This window comes from Dermacentor albipictus, chromosome 6, assembly GCF_038994185.2.
Source record: "Dermacentor albipictus isolate Rhodes 1998 colony chromosome 6, USDA_Dalb.pri_finalv2, whole genome shotgun sequence".
Lineage (NCBI taxonomy): Eukaryota > Metazoa > Arthropoda > Arachnida > Ixodida > Ixodidae > Dermacentor > Dermacentor albipictus.
Genome location: NC_091826.1, coordinates 45581372 through 45603078, shown reverse-complemented (window position 1 = coordinate 45603078; position 21707 = coordinate 45581372). Strand labels below are relative to the sequence as shown.

The following is a 21707-nucleotide window of genomic DNA, read 5'->3' as shown; positions in this document are numbered from 1 at the left end:
ATTATCGTGGGAAGACGTTTGGTAAGCCAGAAAAAAAAAAGAATGCAAGAACGGAATCAGCACCAGCTAGCTGGTGACGTCATCGATTTCGACAGTGTCTGCTCGGGCCTAGTCAATCTTCTATGAGTAAAGATAACACCGTATTGAATACTTAAAGAATGACAGACTAAACGTAGGAAGCTTCAAGAACGTTTACCGAATCGCAACTACCCGAATGCGATAAAGTACTTTGAAATGCGTGATGTTACGATGACGTGCCGCCGCAGGAGGTTATCGCGCGAAATTTTAAAATAAGTTAAGTGGAACGTCGACCATTTTTCTCGTCTAGTAATCGGCATACTGCCGCAAAATTCCCGAAAGATAAGTTTTCGATGACTTTGTCAATATAAACTAATTTAGCATTTCTATAGAGTTTAAACCATCTTCGTTTGCCAGATCTGACTTCTCCGCAGTAGGAGACATTCAGCGGGAAAGCCAACTTCAGCGATTCTGTTCCGTATTGGTGCGGTTTTACGGACAATATGGTCCTTTTTATTAGAGGTACTTCGGGGGGTGCGTTGTGCTACTGTAACAAATAGAAGCGTCGGTATAAACCATAATAAGACAACAAGCGGACACAATCGACGGGACAGAAATTGGGCACACCCTCATTTTTTAAACTGGTGCACAGTACGTTGCAACATCAAATTTTACGATAACAACAACAACAACAACAACAACAACAATAATAATAATAATAATAATAATAATAATAATAATAATAATAATAATAATAATAATAATAATAATTAGTAGTAGTAGTAGTAGTAGTAGTAGTAGTAGTAGTAGTAGTAGTAGTAGTAGTAGTAGTAGTAGTAGTAAAAAGCCCTAGGACAGCCATAAGGTCATAAGGAAAGCAATTCCACTCCGCTTTTCTCTGAGAGCTTACGTCATAAATGAATAAACTATCACGCACCCAGTGAGTAAAGGCGTTAACACAACCCCACTCTTCGCTTTCCAGCCTATAAAGGGTTCTCGGATGTGCTGTCCAAGTCCTTCCATGTCGACGCCGAGGTTACACACATTGGAAAGGTAAGTCGACTGTACGTAGTAAAAAAAAATTACGGCCGAAATTTTCTTAAGGGGAAATGTCGTTGCGCGAAGCGCTATGTGGTGGCTCCTCGTTTAAGCGTATAATCGAGTGGGCTTTTTGGGTATACATTCTTTTCATGTCCTTTTGGCCGGAACCTGGGGTGCGATCTTGTACGCGTTCCAAAATAGAACGGAGGCGGTCCGTTCCACCGAGCCGCACACGGTTGGTCAGTTTGAACGGTGTCGAACGCCATGACGTCAATTGTGAAGTGATATCTGCTGTCAATCATTCCGTGTTGTCTGCTATCGGACGAACGCAACGGAACGGACCGCGTCCGTTCGAGTTTGGAACGCGTACAAGATCGCACCCCTGGTGCCTTCGTGTTTACAGTGCCAGAGCAGGAGCGGCAGTGGAGAGTGGCGAGCGGCAGCCAATAGCAATCCGCTGCCCTCCTCCTCTCCCATCGAGCAATCATTGCACCAATGAGCGAGCATCCTCCGCGCTGGTTGCGCGGTAGCCGCGCCTATAGTGCCTAAAAGGGGCGGAGCTTCGGACTTTTGTTGCGGGTGACGTGGCCTTCGTGCCCAGAGGACCCAGGACCCACAAATCGTCGTAGGGTAGTGTGCCTATACATTAAATGTACCCTTACTATATAGATAATGCAGATTGGCTATTTTCAAACTCCTAAGTTAGCTTATCACTTCACACTCCCCGCAAAACCAAGGTTTGATCTGGTAACTGAGGGTTATACTAAACTTCATTAATTAACGACTGCATATATTTTCATGATATTTAGAATTATGGACAGACAGTATTACGCCTAACTTAAGATTGTACCATTCTTTTGCCGGATTTGTCAGCAAAGTAAAGAAAGGTCTTTTAAGGTACACCTAGAATTTTTAAATGACCTTGCGTAACCTTATACTGACAGCTTCCTATATAAAGCTTCGCATTTATAAAAAGTGGATGTTACTCGGCCGAGCTGAATATAGCTACATAGGCGGATCCTGCACAACAGAAATTCCGGTTTTAGGAAGTTCAATAACCACACTTACATAAACAGCTCTTCCGGACATGAAAAGCCCGCGGCGGTTTGACAATTTGCGCAATGCTTTGTGCGTTGTGCGGACACCGAGAGTGCGGGCGTCCGAGCGGGTATTCGGATTCAATAGTACAAGCACAGCGAACCCTCGCTATAACGAAGTTCCACGATTAAACAAAAAAATTCGACTTCGTCGTTATAAGCAGTATTTTATTAAAAGCGGAGAATCTGTAAGAAAGGCTTAACAAAGCGAGATGTACACACTCCAACAGCTCGGAAGCTCGCAGAACGTACGTTAAAAAAAGAAAGAAAGAAGACAGAAGCATTCGATAGCGGCGACACGGTAGTGACGAAATTGTGCTGACTCCCGCGAACAGCTGCTCTGTCTGTCACTTATTTATTTATTTATTTATTTATTTATTTATTTATCATACCCTCAAGGTACGGTTGTACATTGCAGAGGGGAGAGGCAAAGTAAGTAAATACAGAGGCAAATCACAAAATAAGGAAGGAAGGCAAACAACATGGCAAAAAACATCGTATACAAAATAAGAATGGTAAATAGAAACTTGTGAGCGAGATACACTTAGTTCCAAGGCGCTGCCGCCACGTGGCGGAGCGACCTTTACAGCGTTCTTTGCCACGGCAAGTTGATCCGAAGAAACGCAATGCCTCAAAGGATCGTCGCGTATGCTTCACAGAATAGCCTCGTACAGCTTGCTGTTGTTGCAGCAAATGACTATACCGAGTCGGAGAAACCGCATAAATTCGTTACCATTTTTCAGAGGGGTCGCGGACAGCTATAGAGAGGCGTAATCAACGAAGCTTCGTTACTCGTACTGACAGAACTGTCCAGTGCTCGTCCTCACGTATATCCGACTTCTGTTCTTGGCGCGCAGAATCAGTCGGAGTTTGTCAGGGAGTACCACAACCGGGATGACGGCACCGGTTACATGGAGTTGCTCATCGAAGGAACTACGTCGTACATGTACTACTTCCTCGAAACCAACGAAGAAGTCACCTTCCTCGGTGAGTACGACTGAAGCTGCTCGTTTTGCCTTCGTAAAGTGCAAAAAAAAGGCTGTGGCTTAGCTAAGGTTAAGCCCAGGATGCGAAGCATACTAGCCTTTATTTTAACGCGACGGCGTTAAGGAGCTCGTGTCGCAGAAAAGCCGGTGTCGTCGGCGTCGGCTCAGGCGTGCGGCGCTTGCTCAGGCGCACATTTCGTTGTCGCGCCGAACGCTGCGTTGCTCGACGCTCACCGCGTCCGATGCGGGGCGCGTAGTCGCTGTGCCGTAGCAAAGCCACCTAGAAACAGTCTCTGTAGCACGCCGCAACCTTCGCTTCTCATTCCAACGAGCAGCTCTGTCTCCAGGAGGCATCTCACCTCGTGAGTGTCTAGCAGAGGCAAGCGCAGCTGCTTATACACCGCCGCGACGCCGCGAGCGACGGCGCGAGTTGGAGCCCCGTTTCTCCTCTGTCGTGACGTCACGATGTCACGTGGTATTGAAGGCGACCCCACCGCGCCTGAGGAGCTGGGTTGAGCTCTAGTAATATGCTTCGCATAAAAAAACTGTACCGGTGAAACGGTGCCTAGGAGCACATTTAGAGAGAGAGAGAGACGGCTCTTTAATCAAACATGGAGATTCCTCTACCTTTCTCCCTCCTACCCTCTCCCTCTCCCATCTCCCCCACCCTGCTGGCGCTGAGCCGTGCTCCCGCATGGGTTGCAGGAGATAGTGCCAGCCTTTCCTCCTTTCCCCGCCAGAACCACTTCTCTCTCTCTCTCTCTCTTTCGACTTCCCCATAGTGGCCTATACATACCAGGGTTGATCCAGAAATAAGGTTCGCAAGGAGCTCCAGCCACACGGGAAGGTGCGAGGCGAAATCTGGCAACACTGTTGCGTGCGGCTGTTAGCCCATTCTTCCTTCCCCCCGGCCGTGCTTCGCTGCGCCGCTCATTCTTGGCTCAGCAGCCGTCCGACATGGAGGTCCCCATTGTTGATCCCGCCAAGAGCGAGATTCGTTCCGTAATTTTTGCACGCCAAAGGGACTCCACCCGTGGATATACATCGTCGGTTGACAGAGGCGTACGGCGACAAGTGTACATCCGTTCAACACGTCCGAAAGTTGTGAAGGGTGTTTAGTGCCGGTCGGAAGGAAGTCCACGATGAAGAACGGAGTGGAAGACCGTCAGTTTCGGAGGCGGTTATCGAGATGGTCCGACGCGAAGTGCTTCGAAACAGGAGGATCGCCGTCCGTGAACTTGTTGCTCATATTTCTGGAAGTTCTTGCGGTACAGTGGAAAGAGCATTGACCGAAAAATTGGGGTATCACAGGTGTTGTGCGCGGTGGGTCCCGCGGCTATTGATATCAGACCACAAGGATAAACGCCTTGACTGTGCTCGCCAGTTTCGTCAAAAGTGTCAAGAAGATAAGTAGGGATTGTTGGGCTCCATTGTCACGGGAGACGAAACGTAGGTGTTTCATTTCACTCCCGAAACGAAACAAAAATCCAAACAGTGGCGTCAGCCAGAGTCACCAGTCGCAAAGAAGTTTAAACAGACTCCTTCTGCTGACAAAGTCATGGCCAGTGTTTTCTTTTTTTCTTTTTTTTGGGGGGGGAGGTATCGTAAGGGGATACTACTGATCGATTTCACAGAACGTGGGACAACAATAAACTCAGTCACTGACTGTGTGACACTAACAAAACTCAGGTGAGCTATCCAGAACCGCCGGCGAAGACGACTGGCAGCCGGTGTAACGCTGCTTCACGACAATGCCCGACCTCACGTCCCACGTCAAACTAAGGAACTTTTTGACAAACTTTGGGTGGACTGCGATGCCCCACCCACCATACAGTCAGGAACTCGCGCCTAGTGATTACCCTTGCTCCCCAAGTTAAAGGAACATTTGAGTGGCCAACGCTTCCGGAGCGACGATGCAGTCAAAGAAGAGGTGAAACGCTTCCTCGAAGGGTTGGCGGCGGAGTTCTACGACATTGGAATAGAGAAATTGGAGCACCGTCTACAAAAATGCATAAGAAAAGACGGCGATTATGCAGAAAAATGGAGCGAAATTTCACCTTTCCAATGATGTAAATTTCTATGAAAATAAACAATGTTGTCTGTTTTTAAAATTGATGGGAAGCTTATTTCTGGATCAACCCTCGTACCCTTAGGCATGAAGAAGGAGGTGAAGGATTGAAACGCCCTAGGAGAGAGAGAGAGAGAGAGAAAGAAATGGGGCATGAAAGTAAAAAAATAGCGGACGTGGTATTTCCATGTAAGTTGAAGTTCAATTGTTCTAACGTGTATATAGAACGTTCTGAATCCTATAGATCAAGCCAACGTCCCGAAGATATGCAAGGAGTTACATTAAAGCACGATAAATGCTGACGCTTCCAAGAAAGTACGTGGGATATGACTCAATGTGCGCCCGAGCGTTAGCGGCGCCTGAATAATCTTGTCTATTTGGCTTCCACGGAATGTCCGTTTACCTCTGCATGCGCTGGATGTTCTTATAGGATGCATACAATACTCAACCGTTTCCATAGCAACACAGTTGTCACGTCGTAATATGGTTTAGCAGATCGTACAGAACGCCATACAAAAAATCTTTTTTTAAAGTCTTTATCAGGACCAAACGCAAGAACCCCGCCTGATGTAACCTAACCTAACCTAGCCTTACCGGATGTTTCGTCATTGAACGGAAAGATATCAACGGAAAAAAAACGGAAACCGAGTTTAGTCCACACGAGCCCGTGTCGGAGCGTACGCGTGCAATGGACTCGGACAGTGATACGGGCAGTGACTTGTCGACGGAGCGTCACACTAGCCCTAAGCATCATCAATCAAGCCGTAATAAAAACAACAAAATTATCAATCACGAGTAACGTAATAGCAATTGTGCGTTCCTGCCTTTGTCCAGCGCCTGTCCTGTATACGCGTGTGTTCATTTCGTGGGCAGTCTGTATCGAGTAAGAATCCGTACTTATTTGGAATCTGATCTCCGTTGAAGGTCTGGTCTTCCAACACTGGAGGAACGCCGTAAGCTACACCGTCTGAAGATGCTTTACAGGCTAGTCAACGGCCAAACCAAAATTAATTTTGGCAAATACTTACAGTTTAACACGTGTAGAAGTACCCGCGGAAAGCACAAACTTGCCCTTATTGTACTCAAGGCTAGAACGATCGCTTATCAATTTTCATTTTTTTTCCTAGAACGATAAGAGAACGGAACAGGCTTCCACAAGAGGTAACGAACAAGCGTACCGTCGACTCTTTCTTATCGGCTATTTCTCAGTTGTGAGCGAAGCACGCAAATCCTTTCGTAGCGAATTTTTTATTCAACTCGTGTCTTTAGTTTTAGAGATATTGTTCTGCGCAGTAGCGTACAAGTATGATCTGTGTTGCACTGAGTGTGAGCTTGCTGTGTTCGAATTTTATTTCGATATTTTGTTTGCTTGTACAGTATCCCTTTTTATTTCCTATGTGCCACTCCTGCTTTGGCTGCCAAAAAGCAGCTGGCAGTATTTTCAAATAAATAAAAAAAAAGAAACGTGCGGCAACTTGTACGGGAAACATCTCTAATAATTGTGTCGTGAGAACTCCAACGAATCGTGTCATAATGAGGCGCGGTTTACACTGAAATGCTGTCGCCTCCTTACAACGTACGCACTCGTCGTCTATCATTGCGCAACATTTTTTAAAAATATTTTATCTGCGCATAGCGACTGGGCAAGAATTTTGTGTGCTTCCATGCGGTGATATCTAAAGGCCTTTCTTTTATCTCTCTCTCCCCTTTTATTTGATTATTCTGTTCGGATTATTTCAGAGGATGTATGCATCATAATGGATCTGTCTAAGACTGAGGCAATCGTCGATAAGAACACCGTCTATGTCGGCCCTTCGTCCCAGCTGTTCCAGGTTCCGCCCAACGTCATGGTGGGTGCTTGATTTCGTTGTTCAAAATGGAAGGAAACGCTACTCGATGTTCCCTTTTTTTCTCGTTTTTAACCGTTGACTCGAAGTATAATTCTTGGAAACAGCGCACTAGATAAAGAAGTGCTCACTTTTCGGGCCACATATAGTATTCTACGAGCGTCGAAACTGTGATTTTCGAGACCGAATCGACTGTGAACCGAACGATGCCAGGAGAGAATCCACTCGAATCGAATATGGAATACTTTTGGAATATTTCGCGAAGAAAGAATGAACAGCTGTTTTTAGCGTTAATATATCATGATGTTCACACCCTAGTATCGGTAACGTTAACAAGTTTCTATCATTACGCCGTACGCTATGGAGCCTTGCTTATTAAGAGCACAAATGGAAAATTAGAAACAGGGATGTAGTTTGTTCTTGTATACCAGGGCTCTTCGGAGAATGGGAATGATAGAGGTTTCGACGGTATAAGTATGGCTCCCTGATTGACCGTAGTGTGGACCACTAGAAAACGTCTCGCGTTTTACGTCTGCAATGGTCGTCTGGATGAAGGTTATCGCACTTCTGCTCTAAGTCTATGCTTGAGCGCACAACGGCCGTTGGCGATTTGAAATATTAGAAATCTATTCGAAACATATGCGCATTTGCGTACGGTGCGTTACTATTCGATTGGAAGACAGATTCGAATAGAGCAACATTCGATTCGTTATTTGTAGGTTTCTAATATTCTAACACCCTTACGTTATCAACGCCTGCGGACATCATAAATTGCGCCTGATAATTCTGATCTGCAACGCAAAGCAGAGGCTACTGTTTTACGCGCTAGAGCGAGTTTTGAGTTATTGGCAGCTCAGTCTACCAATTACCAAGTCGTAAAACACTGCACTAAAATAATTTTACGCAAATAACATATCAGTGTTATTGTGAGAATGTACCATCCGTGGCCAGAAATAACGGTGAACAAGTTGTTCTAATTTTCATTGGTGTAAAATGGTGTTAGAGCTTTGTGAGGTTAAATAAAATTCAGTTGCTACTTGCTTCTTAATTACTTGCGTTGTGGCGAATGTCGAGGTTGCAAACCTGCTAATTTTTAGAGGCATGCCCGTCCGCTCTGTAGGAGTGGTGATAATAGTACCAGTTTCGATATATTTTGGGTACTCTCTATAATATTGCCCCAAACTAGAGGGACACTCTCGGCCTTCAGTACTAAATAAAACGTAAAGAAAAAGCTCAAGACGACTTTTAGTTTCCCTTTTTTTTTCTATTTCCCTTTTGGTTACGCAATATCACATTAAATATTTCACACGAGTTAGCACGAAGGAGCGCTTTCTTGCTCGAAACACCGGTGGATCTTCTGTTACATCTGTTAGAAAAAATTCCTGCGGTAGAAGCGCTAGCTCCATGGACGATGTCGTTAAGCAACCAGTTAAGGACACACTCGTGCAGCATACGTCCTTTGTCTACGCGCCGTATATCTGAAGGCAATCTTGTAAACGTTTCAGAAATACGTCGAACAGACGACAGTGCGCGGAGTCAGCACCAACCACTTCCAGGGAAACTTCAACGGGAAGCAGTACGACATCTACGTCCGGAGTAAGTGCAGTGCTTAGTTTCAACCAGTATAATAGAGACGTAACGTAATGCATGACAATGTTGAAATGTCATACTGTGCAACTTCTTCCTCGTCTCTACGTAATTATTATCGTCATCATGCGTTTGTCTTCCCTCTTCGTCACCTCTGTGCGATCATCATCATCATCATCATCTTCATCATCATCGTCGTCGTCGTCAACATCATCATCATCGTCGTCGTCGTCGTTGTCATCATCATCATCATCATCATCATCATCGTCGTCGTGGACAGCGCTGGGTCTCGTGACCCAGTTATTGGGGCTGATTAAAAGTCGTCATAACTGCTACGTCACGCAAGGTGGAGGCGCACGCCGAACCCCACGCCGAATCTTTATTTTTTTCGCCTTCAGTTATAGGAGCCCAAAGTGACAAAGACAGAGCGCCGTCTCTACGTTTCTAATGCACTATTATTCATTCTCAGATCAAATGGTCTTAAGCTCATTATTACTCTTCAACGGTATTCTATTACTCATGCTGCGCACTTATCTTGTGTGCCTGTGTTCTTGTTTTGTACAATATGCCTTCTATATCTGTCATAACATAACTTGTCTTCTGTGTACATCTTGTTGTACTTGTTTTATGCAATCAATCCAGGCGGTCTTCACGTATATTTCTATGAGCTTGTACACAGCTTCACGATCGGCTGATGTATATGAAAGCATTGCATATACAGTGCTCAAGTAGCTAGACCAATACGTCGTTTCTGGTCATTGTATCTTCATTGATAAACACCAATGTATCAACACAACCATCATTGATTGATTGATTGATTGATTGATTGATTGATTGATTGATTGATTGATTGATTGATTGATTGGTTGATTGATTGATTGATTGATTGGATTCAGCGGCCGACTGGACGGAAAATGGTGTGAAGAAGGGCGAGGCTCCTGTCCGACTGGAGATCAACCACGACAATAGCGACAATCGCACAATCTTCGACTACTACAACTTTGAGCCGTTCACCCCCAAGATTGGTCAGATGAACGTGAGTATTCGAGGGTGGTTGCGGCCGAGCTGTGTTGCGGCAAACGGACTGTACGCGCACGCTCCGTAAGCTGCGCAGTATAGACTTCTACTGACTATATAGACTCTCGTTTTAAGTGCAACTCGTGCAAGGCCCAAGTGCATGTTCTTCTTAATCTCGTCTTCGTTTACGAACGTACGCATGGTGACGTTGACAGCACGAAGCACGCTGTTAACATGGCTGCGGCTACATATAGCCTCGTTCCATTCTGAATTCGAGCGCATTTATTTTGCGTACCCCTACCCTACTTTGCTGTACCTAGGTTCCTGCTTTAGCCCTGAAAGAAGTTCGAGCGCTTCTTCACTACCTCCACCTAAAGGCAACAGACTTGAATGCCTGACTATAGACATCCTGCACCTAACTTAGTGCATGTGAAAGTGCGGTATAGGCGCATGTTCTCTGTCTCTCATTCCCCATTCCCCTCCCCACGTGTAGGGTAGCAAACTCGACTCAGCCTGGTTAACCTCCCTGCCTTTCCTTCTTCCGTTCTCTCTCTCTCTCTAGTTCCTGGTTCATATGTGCGATGCTGTATTGACGTAGAGATCGCGTTACAATACTGTGTGATGTAAGTCTAGTACGGTGCAGGCTGCGTCAACGGGTACGCGTCGAAGCATCTTTTGCGAGCCACTGCTATCGCGGCGCATCGAAGAATAAGTGAAAAGAGGCTCGCGACAGGCGGTCGGCGGGCGTTAGGCCTTGGAACGTTGTGCTCGCCATGTTTCGACGCTCAGCGCCAATAAACCCTCCGCAAGTGTCATTTTGCCACATAACTCAAGTCTGGCGTGCGCAGATAGTGTGTGTCGGAATAATATATCATTGTATCATGACTTTCCGCTACGATGTCATTGCTTACACTCATTATCGTAGCCCTAAGCTGCTGCTAATACTTGTGATCCGGTGCCATATGATGTTTGCCATTATGGCGATTATTAGTAGTTGCATAGCTCTGCGTTGTTGTTTTGTAGTTTCACACATTGCTCGACAGTCTTTCTCCAGCTTTTTCTTCTGTATTTACCTAGCGTTTTCTTGTATGCAAAGTCTTGATAATTTGTCCTTTTTATTCATTATTTCTGTTTACTTGTGTTCTTCTGCAGCTTCTTTTTTTACTTGCTTGCTTTGTATTTCGGTTTTATTATGTATATGCGCTCGCCTGCACTAGGACCTTAGGGTTGTCCTTGGCCACATTGATTGATTGATTGATTGATTGATTGATTGATTGATTGATTGATTGATTGATTGATTGATTGATTGATTGATTGATTGATTGATTGATTGATTGATTGATTGATTGATTGATCGATCGATCGATCGATCGGGTGAGCCTTCACCCAAGTTTTCTCGCATTGACACCGACTGTCATTGATTGATGGGTTCTACCGGAATCCTATTTGTTTTTTGTTTTTTTACCGCAGCTCAAGACTGGCATTGGGTGCGATGGCAAGAAGAACCCAGCGTCCAAAAAGCTGTCAACAATCCCCCAGCAGGTTTCTTTCCAGTATGAGATTTACTACAACACGCGAGGCTTGAAGCCCGAACTGCACGTCACTGTGAACAAGGTGAGTAGCGGCAATATAGCTGGCCAGTCCGCGTTTCCCGCTGGCAAAATTCCATATGCCTGGCGTTATAAAACAATTGAGGTTTGCTGCAGCTTTTTGCACTATGTGCGTATAACGCAGGTTGTCGTCATTGTTGAGCAACTCTCAGGTATACACGATTCGATCACACGCTGCACTTGCAGGACCACGAAAAACTTCGAATAAAGCGATGTATCGAAAGAAGCGATTTCGATATAACGAAGTCTTTTACTGCGTTTTTCGCTTGGTGTTCCCGTTATGTAGGTTAATAATTCGTAGCAAGCTTTGTGCGCACGACTCTATTGCACACGGCGCTGTCTTAATTATCCCGCTTGTGGCTTTTTCGTTAAAGATGTTTTCTCTCGCTTTCTATCAGATCTGGTACGACGGCACCAACAAGCTCGCGAGGGTGGAACTCTTCCAAAACACCGGAGACACGACGGCAGAAATCCATGACTTCAACTCAGGTTTGTCGCAGTTACTGTTCTCTGTTTAAATTTTATATATATATATATATATATATATATATATATATATATATATATATATATATATATATATATATATATATATCAGAACATACAAATACTCTGTCGTGCCTTCCCCAAGTCGTGGTCTCACATATGCACATACGCCTCAATCTGCGCCTGCTTTCGGGCACAGCGTTCGTTTAGCACCCTGTGTTTATTTACTAGTTTCTCTTTCTTTCTTTCTTTCTTTCTTTCTTTCTTTCTTTCTTTCTTTCTTTCTTTCTTTCTTTCTTTCTTTCTTTCTTTCTTTCTTGCCGCGTGGTCTTTTGTTTCGTCAAGTCCTGCACCGCTCAAGATTTCCTTGTTTTTCTACAGCGAATAATCTCAATTTGCTGGCAACACCTCTTCATTTCTAACGACTGTCACACCCGTTATGTAACGTTAGCGATAAAAAAACAATCGGTTAAATTTTCATCAAATGGAGCTGCGAAGATTACTCGAAACGGGAGCGAACCAGGAGAGAGACTAACACGGGGTGAACTCAAAGGGACACTAGAGATAAAAATTATTTCTTCTGCATCAGTGACAGTGACAAGAACTTTATTAGAGTAAATTACCTTTCTACAACACCAAAAACACCACCCTCACCTACGATAAGACTCTTGGTAAGCCAGAAAAAGGGCAAGAACGAAAGACGGTTGGCTACGGCTCGTTGACGTTCCCGCATCTGGTGGCTGTGACGTCATGGATTTTGATGGCATATTCTAGGGCATATTCTAATTATATAGCGGTACATATCGACTACATTGCGTTCTAAACGAACAATATATTAAACATGGCAGGTGACTGTCTCGTAGCGTGATGGCTATACTGCTTGCCACAAACCCGTGCATCTGAATGTGAAAGGTGGACAACACTCCCATTGACGCCAGATCACGTGAAAAAAATAAAATGGCCAGGCTTAGCTTAGTTAAGCCAAGAATGCGTTGCATATTGCGCGGCCGCACGCGACCGCGCCAGTTGGGGCCCAGCTTTTCCTCCGTGACGTCACGCGCCGGCGCAGCGCCCCTAGCGGGAGGAGCGGGAGTCAGGTGGTGGCTGCGGCCGCGCGCGACCGCGCGAGTTGGGGCCCAGCTTTTCCTCCGGCTGTCGTGACGTCACGTCACGTGGTTGCGCTCAAGGTCAATGGTGGCTGACCGGCCGCGCCCAAGGGCTGAACTAAGTGATTGCAATATGCAACGCATAAAAATAACGATGAAAGAAAGCTCGGATGCTTACCCATTGATTGCTGGTGTTTAACGCCCTGAAGTCATGCACGCTTGCCTTGCCTTTTGCTTTACTGCATTCCTACGACAAGCACAGAACATTCCAACGATGTCCACGCGCCCGCGTTGGTCATTCTTGCACTTTGCAACTATGCACGGCGGTGCTCGAGTAAGCACTCCCTTCCCTCGTTCCTCTCGTAGGCGTCATGTATCGGTTCGACAAGGAGGGCAGCTGCACGATCGACCACATCTCCAAGTCCTACTTCTCCAGGACCATGGAGAGCAGGGACATCCAAACCATGAAGAGTCCCGCCGAGATGCTCGAGCTCGTCGGAGACTTCTACTACGTGGGCCAGGTCAGTGTCACAGCGCGTGCCGCGCGGTCTGTTCGTAAATACAACGAAGACGTTAGACGCCGCGATTCGCGGGGGCCACGGGACCCAACTCGTGCTTGGGCTTTACAGTTGGCATCTAAGCAACGTCATCGGTCTTTTAGACCTCATACCCCTCCCTGCAGTAGCATGGCCTTCGAGATGGGCTTCCATTATTATTCTGTGGGGAGCCGTCGCTAACGGCTGCGAAGTGGACACCACTCGTTGCGAGGAAGCAGGGACGCATAGACGGCGAGCTCTGTCGCCGTCACCGTCGTCAACGTTAGTCAAACTCGGCGTGCGCCTCGATTCTTAAAGCGAATTTTTCAAGCCCCGCCTTGGACCGCCACGGGAACGAGATGACGTTTTCGCAAACTACCGCACCAGCACGGCAAGATTAAAGCCAGGAAGCACAAAAGGGTTCAAGGATGTTGTTGACGAAGGCGAGGATGGCGACAGTGATGATATGAGCTCGCCTTTGAAACGGCGTGGAGGTGCGTGTCATCAGGATGGTCGTCGTGTCTCTCTGCCTTGTTCTACTTAAATTTAAAAGACTGAAGCGTAAGACCCGTCGTGCGTATGCCGATACAAGGCAGGCAAGGAAAGAGAGGCTGAGGCTTGGTATGAAGCTTTGAAATCGGTATCCGCCGGTCAAGCGACCCCTTTCTGCCGCCTCCTCCTGTAAGGTGGCGCTACGGTTGGGGCTAACTCGCGACTACGGAGCATGCGCACGAAACCATTTTCATTTCATTCATTTATTTGTTTCATTTCACTTACTTATTTCCTGAAAGTGCCCAAGAACAGCTTTACGCTTTAATACTGATGCACTTGTGTTACACAACGAACACAAAACCGAACGACAAAACGGAATGTATCGAACAACAATGGTACAGAATGCAACGAAAAAATTTAATTAACCAAAGACAGGAGTCAGATAATGGGCAAAAAGTAGAGTTGAATATATTGAGATCATGACGCGAGGTATTTTGTTGTGTTGCAAGACGTGTTATAGCGTTAGAGGTGCAAGATGAATTCACGTAAAAAGTTCGAACCTACCATGAACAAAGCCACGTTGGCATATACTAATCTCATGCTTAAATAAAAGCGACAGATGTGTAAACATAGCTACTTCGAACACTTCTTGCAAACGGAGGCAAGAGTGACATGGGTAACAACTTTTGATGTCATTCACGCTGCCACATTTACGAACTGGAACAACAAGTCTTCCAACAAGAAAAAAAGACACTTATACGCAAATCAAGATTAAAGATGTGCGTAACTTGCTTACGGCCGCCGATTATATAGTGTGCTGAAAAACATGACACGTTCACACACACACACACACACACACACACACACACACACACACACACACACACACACACACACACACACACACACACACAGATATATATATATATATATATATATATATATATATATATATATATATATATATATATATATATATATATATATATATATATATATATTGAGAGACGAGGTTCTGCCTATGAATACGAATAGACGACGCGTATGAATAATGCTCACTATATATATATATATATATATATATATATATATATATATATATATATATATATATATATATATATATATATATATATCCTCGACAAATATTGACACGCACGTAGTGGAGTATGAAATGACGTACTTACACACGACCGCCTTTTCCTCTTCTTTGGCGCCTGTGCAACCGCAGGCCGTGATTCGTGGAGTAGCCTGCGACATCTGGGAATCGGTGAGACAGAACGTGACCGTCGAGGACGAGCACTACACGCGCTTGGTCACCACTTTCTACTTCACTTCGGTAAGTCACGTTTCGTCACGATGTCAAGTGTAATTTAGAAGGCCGCGACAGGGAACCGACCGAATCGCTATGTACGTTATTATTATTATTATTATTATTATTATTATTATTATTATTATTATTATTATTATTATTATTATTATTATTATTATTATTGTCTGGTTTGTATATGCACGAAAACGGGGCAAACAGGAGGAATCGGAAATACCCGATGTTATAGTTGATACAGTAAAAGCTCGTTAATTCGAACCGCAAGGGGAAGCCGCTTCAGTTCGAATTAACGAAAGTTCGAACTAACGAAAGTGAAGGAGGGCAACAGTACACTGCGATTTGGAAGCAGTAGGGCATGTCAGAAATTTGGCGTGTGCCACGGCCACACGCCATCTTCAAGCCGAAGCTCTGGGTCCGACTGTGCCACACCACCGATGTCCTCCGAAACGAACGTTAGCCGAGGCTTAACACCATCACAATGAATCGCGACGGCCGATACCTCCTAAGCTGAAAACAGAAGTGCACAACCGATGAAGACTGCCGAGACAAAGACGCTGAACACGTGAAGGTGGCGAAGGCCCTGATTCGTTGGTTCTTGATTACAAGCGCAGCTGCGACGTACTTGATTCGCTGTGTTTTGGAGCTTGCCGTGCCATCTCCACACAACATTAGCAGCTGTACAACTTTTGCGAGGCCTCCGAGATTCGCAACGGGTAAGAAGTCTCGGAGGTTACGTAGAACGGAGAGGCGACAGCCGCCGCTGCCTTCTGGCTGACCCCGTGTCGGTTAGGTTATTGTCCGATTTCGCCTTCTCTCGCCGTTATCTCCGTTTCGGAGGCAATACAGCCTTGTGTGTAAGCACTAGGCGCGTTTCTCTGGCCGTGTGCCAGGCGAGCGTAGTTCGAATTATCCGTGAGGGAAACTTCTCGCGTTCGAATTAACGGACTTTTTTATACATAGACTTCTATGGAGCTTGGCCGGACCAAATCGTACAGTTCGAATTATCCATAAATTCGAATTATTGAAGTTCGAATTAACGAGCTTTCACTGTATTAGGAGGAAGAAATATAGTCGTGCATGCAGAGAGAGAGAGAGAGAAACTTTATTGTAATTGTATGCAAGATAACCGCAGTGTTATCACAGTCACACGACCGGTGCCGATGCAAGAGGGAGGCAGTGGAAGACAGTATAGAGGGCTAGGTGGTGCGATGGGAAAAGAAATTTTCGCAGCGATAGGTTGGAGTCACATTTATTTATTCATTTATTTATTTATTTATTTATTGTAGTGTTGCTATTTTTAGCCATTTCATCGCTACATTTAGCCACTTTTTGGTCTGTTGGTTGATTTATTTTTAGTGTTGTTCCGTATGTGTATTTTTGAACATGATTGGGCACGAGCATTATAGTTTTACCATCACAAGCGGCGATAGATACGCTGGGATCACATTGAGTGATTGATCGACTGATTTATTGATTGCCATCTTTAGCGATCTCGTCGCTACATTTGGCGACCGTTTGGTCTGTTGATTGATCGATTGACTTTCAGTGTCGTTCTGTATGCGTATTTTTGAACATGACTGGGTACGAGCATTATAGCTTTACCCTCACAAGCCGCCATAGAAACGCATGCCCCTTGGTGGTGGTGGTGGTAACAACTTTATTAACAATCCGGCAAATTCGTGGCCTGGGCCTAGGCCGCCCCCGAGGAGGTCCGGAGATCCTGTCTCCTCGCCGCCTCACGGGCTTGCTGGATGGCCCATAGTTGATTTTCGAGGTTTGAGCTGCGCAACGCGGCCGTCCATCGCGCCGCAGCTTCATCTGGGGAAACCGCATTTTCTTCGCATATAACGTCACATTCCCAGAGAATGTGCCCAAGAGTTGCGTGAGCCCTGCTGCATAATTTGCAGTTATCATCTGAGTAGACGTCCGGATGTATCCTTCTGAGATGGACGGGGTTGGGGAAGGTCTTTGTTTGTAGCTGCCGCCAGTCTACCGCTTGGGCCCTTTTGTGTTTGGGGTTAGGGGGCGGATAAACCCGCCTTGAGTTTTGATAAAATTTTGTAACATCACAGTATCTGGTCATTCTGTCCCTCTCTGTCCATGCCTCCGTTGGATTTCCAACGCCAAGAGAGGATCCTTCTTCGCGGGCGCGGAACGTGAGACCTCGCGCTACGCGGTGGACCTCCTCGTTCAGGTTGGGTACGGGGGTGCCAAACTGTTTCTTTTTTTTGTTTCTTTTTCCAGCTCCAGTGGTTTTCGGCGGGAGCCCAGCTTGACAAGTTCGTGCCCCTTCGGCGCGAAACGAGCGGAATGCAAGAGGACTTCCTTGGCACCTGGAAGGTGAGCGAACGGCTACTCGAAAGAGTCTACGTCGACTTGGGCGTAAAAAAAAGAAACTGTAAAAAAGAAGATTCTCAAAGAAATATTTACATGGAACTGCTCCCCGCTGCGCGATGAATATTCCGTTTCCTTTTTGTTTTGTTTTTTTCTACTTCATCCCCTTTTCATTTGTGCCAGCACGCAGGATCATGCGCGGAAGGAAACATGAGCGGTCTTCATTTGCGCAGATGCATTGTTCCTTGACAACAATGTTAACGAACAGGCTTGTGAAGAACGCAAAAACCGCGCGAAGTGCGGTGGAATGAAGAAACGATATATGTTGCATCAAGAGTAAATGGGAGTGGCCCGTATTGTTGGGGAGCTAATGTAATGCGTAGGGCAAATAACCCGTAGTGCATCGTAGAGCAACCGAAGTGGTGGTGAAGCGGAGGGAAGCGCAGCTGAGGGCAGCAGGTGTGCTAAATGAAATTATTCATGCACTCATTTTTGACGTTGGATATATAGAGCCATCAATCTGAGGTTCCTTGGAAGAAAATGGACATACTATTAAATAGAACTCCGAACAAGCAAGAAACTTGCGATAAGACAAACCGGCCGCGTCATTCAGGGAGCGGAACTAGCTGGAAAAAATTGAACCATTTCTTTTTAAAGATTGTTCAGAGCTCACATTCTACTGAGCCGCTAAATGGGACCGACAGAAATTCCGACAGCCAATATATATTAATCCCACAGATGACAACGAGGTGCACAACATCCACCGTTCCCTCGGAAATAGCCTTGCATGCGACATTCACAACGTACAAATTAGACCGGTTAAGTACGCCCTCTATTTAATTGTGGCATAAGCCAGCTCACACACACACACACACACACACACACACATAATCCCATAGTTTATCCAGGTATTTCTTCCAAAGGAAATGCAAATTCTATATGTTGTCGCTACCCGTAAGGGAGGGGACGAGAACAACTTAGCAAATTATCATCCCATTCCATTATTACCTGCTTTTTCTAAAAGCATAGAAAAAAAACTAATTAACGCCCCCATTACGAAGTTCGAAAATAGGCGTAATTTACTCACCCCTACACTATTCGGATTCCGTAAAAGAAGATAGGCGGAGCTCGCACTTCTTACACAAAATGAATAAATTTGGAGGCTTCGGACCCCTTCGAAAAATAAACTCCTGGCTACGTGCCTGGCTGATAACATAGGTAACTCAATGATTGTAAACGCATGAGTTCCGATGTTAATCTATGTGCAGCCCGAGAACCACGCTGTGAACTACTTCGACTTCGAAGAGGAAGACAGGCTGGACGAGACGTTCGTGTGGAACTTCGACATCAGGGACTGCGCAGTAAGCAAGGACAGCAAGAGCTACCTGGACCTGCTCTTCATAAGTGAGTGTGATTATTCTTTTTAGGGTCGCATGATATCGAAACACCCGTTTCCAAACTGTCACGTTTGCAGTTTCCTTCCATAGATTGACGCCCAAAATATGACGACGTGTGGTCATTAATAAAATGGTAGCGAAGTGTTAGAAAGGTATGCAGGAACCATCGTCGATGACTTTCAATGTAAGCGAATAGAACGAACGAACGAACGAACGAACGAACGACAGCCCCTCCCCCTAATTTTAAAGAGAATTGAGCTGTTTATGGACAGGGTTCTGTGGATTTTTCGTGTCCGTCAATAAATCTGCGCGTGCAAAAACTCAGCTCTCGAATTTAACGCAAGATCGCTTCGTTCTATGCAAAAGCTTATACGTCTCATCACTTACACGTCTCATACATTCACTGTATAGATGTGCAAACACTGCAGGCACTCGGCGAACAATGAACGGGGCTACGCAATACCATTGCTGCTGCCGCGCTCGGCTGCGTCAGGATCCACTCAGGAAGCTGTAGCCGCCTGCTTTCGTCCTGCCTCGCAGGCAATAACTATGGTACGGAGCTATCGATTTCCTCCACGCGTTTGCATCGAGTAAGCTATAAGTTCGGTCGCCTCCGTCTCGGGGGAGAGCCGCAAAGCTCTTCATTTGAAAGCAGAGACTCACGCGCCGATAGCACATGCACTCAGGCGCGCTAAACGCACGGTGACTTAAGTATACACATGCATTAGTGCAAAAGGCAGCGTTGCGTAGACAACAGAGAATTTTAGTGCGTCCGGTATTCCGGCAAGCGCGGGCGGTTTGCCGGATGAGCGGAGACGTAAGCGTGAGCGGCCAGATTGGTGGCGCCAGCTGGTGGCGCAAAGCTCAACCACACAAACACAAAGCTAACTACTATATTCTGCTTAGCTGCTGGTGTAAATTGTCGACAGCGGCGTAATTGCACGCAAAATTACGCCGCTGCCGAAAATTTTCGCCAGCAGCGAAGCAGGATATAGTGGGTTACTGCAGTTTCAGCTCGGTGTTTGTCTGGTTGAGCTCTACGCCACCAGGTGGCTGCACCGCTTCGGCTGCTCATGTTTACGCCCCTGCCAATCCGGCAATCCGCCCAAACCACCCCGGTTTGCCGGAATAGCGGACAGGCTAAAAGTTTGCGATTACACGTCGAAGCGACACACATTCGACACCGTATCGGCTCCGTGCAGGCGACAAGAATGTGAGCCAGCGAGCCCTGTGGTCCAACCGGGACAAGCTGCTGGAGACCGTCTGGGAGAAGCTGTACACGTTGCCACAAATCTCGCCCCTTCGCATCCCTAAGCCGCAGGTGAGCCGTCGAGCCTCTCGCATTTCTCTCACTACAGCGAATATCTCTATATAGCGCTGTTCGCGCATGAGCGGGCTGTTTCCGTTGCCGATCCAAGCTGCTGCGTTTGTGAACGATTTTGGGCGCTCTGACGTACGTAGCACTTCTTCCGATGTCCAAGAGTAGTGGGAACCTACCTCTCGGACGCAAAAAAAAATCAGCAACAACAAAAAAACAAATTATATAGTTACTTTACATAATGTCAAGCAGAACGTTTTTCTGCGAGCTTACAGAATGCCAACAGAACGTTTTTATTTGGAGTTTACATGGTATTTTTTTAAATAGCCATTAAACTTCTGGCTTTACATCTTTTGGGACTAATGCCCATATAGGTGTACGTTCTAGGTCTACGGTCAAAGTGAACAGACCTTTTATCCTAAGCATGTGGACCTCAATAAACCAAAAGAGACAGACAATACAGGCTCACCGACTTGTGTTTTTGCAGTTACCAATGCTTTCTTTACTGCTCAAATTCCGCATCTAGATCCCATTTTTTTCCCATCCCAATCATTCAACATAATTTATTTATTTATTTATCATACCCTCAAGGTGCGGTTGTACATTGCAGAGGGCACTGTTACTTGTTCGGTTTGTCAAGGAAGAAAATGCGAAGCTGCTTTCACCTGCGCCTCTCGCGTCGACTGATGTCCAAAACATGGCGGCTATGACGTATACTTGGTCACTTCTGGTGCGTGTAGGACAGCAAACCTTGATCTTCGAGATTGGTTTTCATTAATCGCTGGGAGTGCATGCGACGTGAACACAAAGAGGATAACAGAGGAAAGCAAATGCGCATTTTTTTCACTGCTAGGCAAGCAACCATGGCAAGTTTCAAATTGAGCTACCCAGACCACAAGATACGACCTCGCTGCACATTTTGAGTAGAAATGAAGCAGTAGTAAGCGTAACATCCTTTTTTTAAGCTTTTTTAGAAAAGAGCACAGGTAGTTGAGCCCGAACTTTGTAAAAACAACGCTAACTAGAAGCCACTAGACGTGGCGCTGTGTTTTTCACCTTGCTATGAGCCCGCAGGTAACGCTATTTTCCAGAATAAACTGGAAAACTGATAGACTTGTAAACGACTGTGCTATGTATGCTTTGGAGCGCTCTACTCTCTTGCGTCCCCTGATGTTGTACTTCCTCGCATGGCTCTCTTTCCTCCTGTAATCAAGCTCATATTTTCACATAGCGAAAGAGCAGGTCAATGAGAAGGCAAGAAGTTTTCTGTACAAGAAGTCTACAGCACAACCCATTGACCGTCTGAACTTACTTTTATAAAAAGGAAGGCGTAATTAGCACACTTACTGACGTCACTGCCATACGCCCCCGAATGGTGGACGCGCAGTTGTGACCAGGATTGAAACCCTAGTGTCAGAACTTTGACGTGTTGGCCAA

General features: G+C 45.8%; 1 protein-coding gene across 1 annotated transcript in view; it reads left to right on the top strand.

Annotated features, from left to right (window-relative positions):
- The window catches only part of LOC139061017 (uncharacterized), a 57135-nt gene that overhangs the window by 14574 nt on the left and 20854 nt on the right, over window positions 1-21707 (top strand). The window contains exons 3-14 of the mRNA XM_070540432.1: window positions 1001-1071; window positions 3014-3143; window positions 6951-7060; window positions 8563-8653; window positions 9541-9680; window positions 11132-11275; window positions 11670-11760; window positions 13230-13384; window positions 15123-15230; window positions 17466-17561; window positions 18824-18959; window positions 20155-20273. Of these exons, the coding sequence (XP_070396533.1) occupies window positions 1001-1071; window positions 3014-3143; window positions 6951-7060; window positions 8563-8653; window positions 9541-9680; window positions 11132-11275; window positions 11670-11760; window positions 13230-13384; window positions 15123-15230; window positions 17466-17561; window positions 18824-18959; window positions 20155-20273 (1391 nt within the window). The remainder of the gene's footprint in view (window positions 1-1000; window positions 1072-3013; window positions 3144-6950; window positions 7061-8562; window positions 8654-9540; window positions 9681-11131; window positions 11276-11669; window positions 11761-13229; window positions 13385-15122; window positions 15231-17465; window positions 17562-18823; window positions 18960-20154; window positions 20274-21707) is intronic.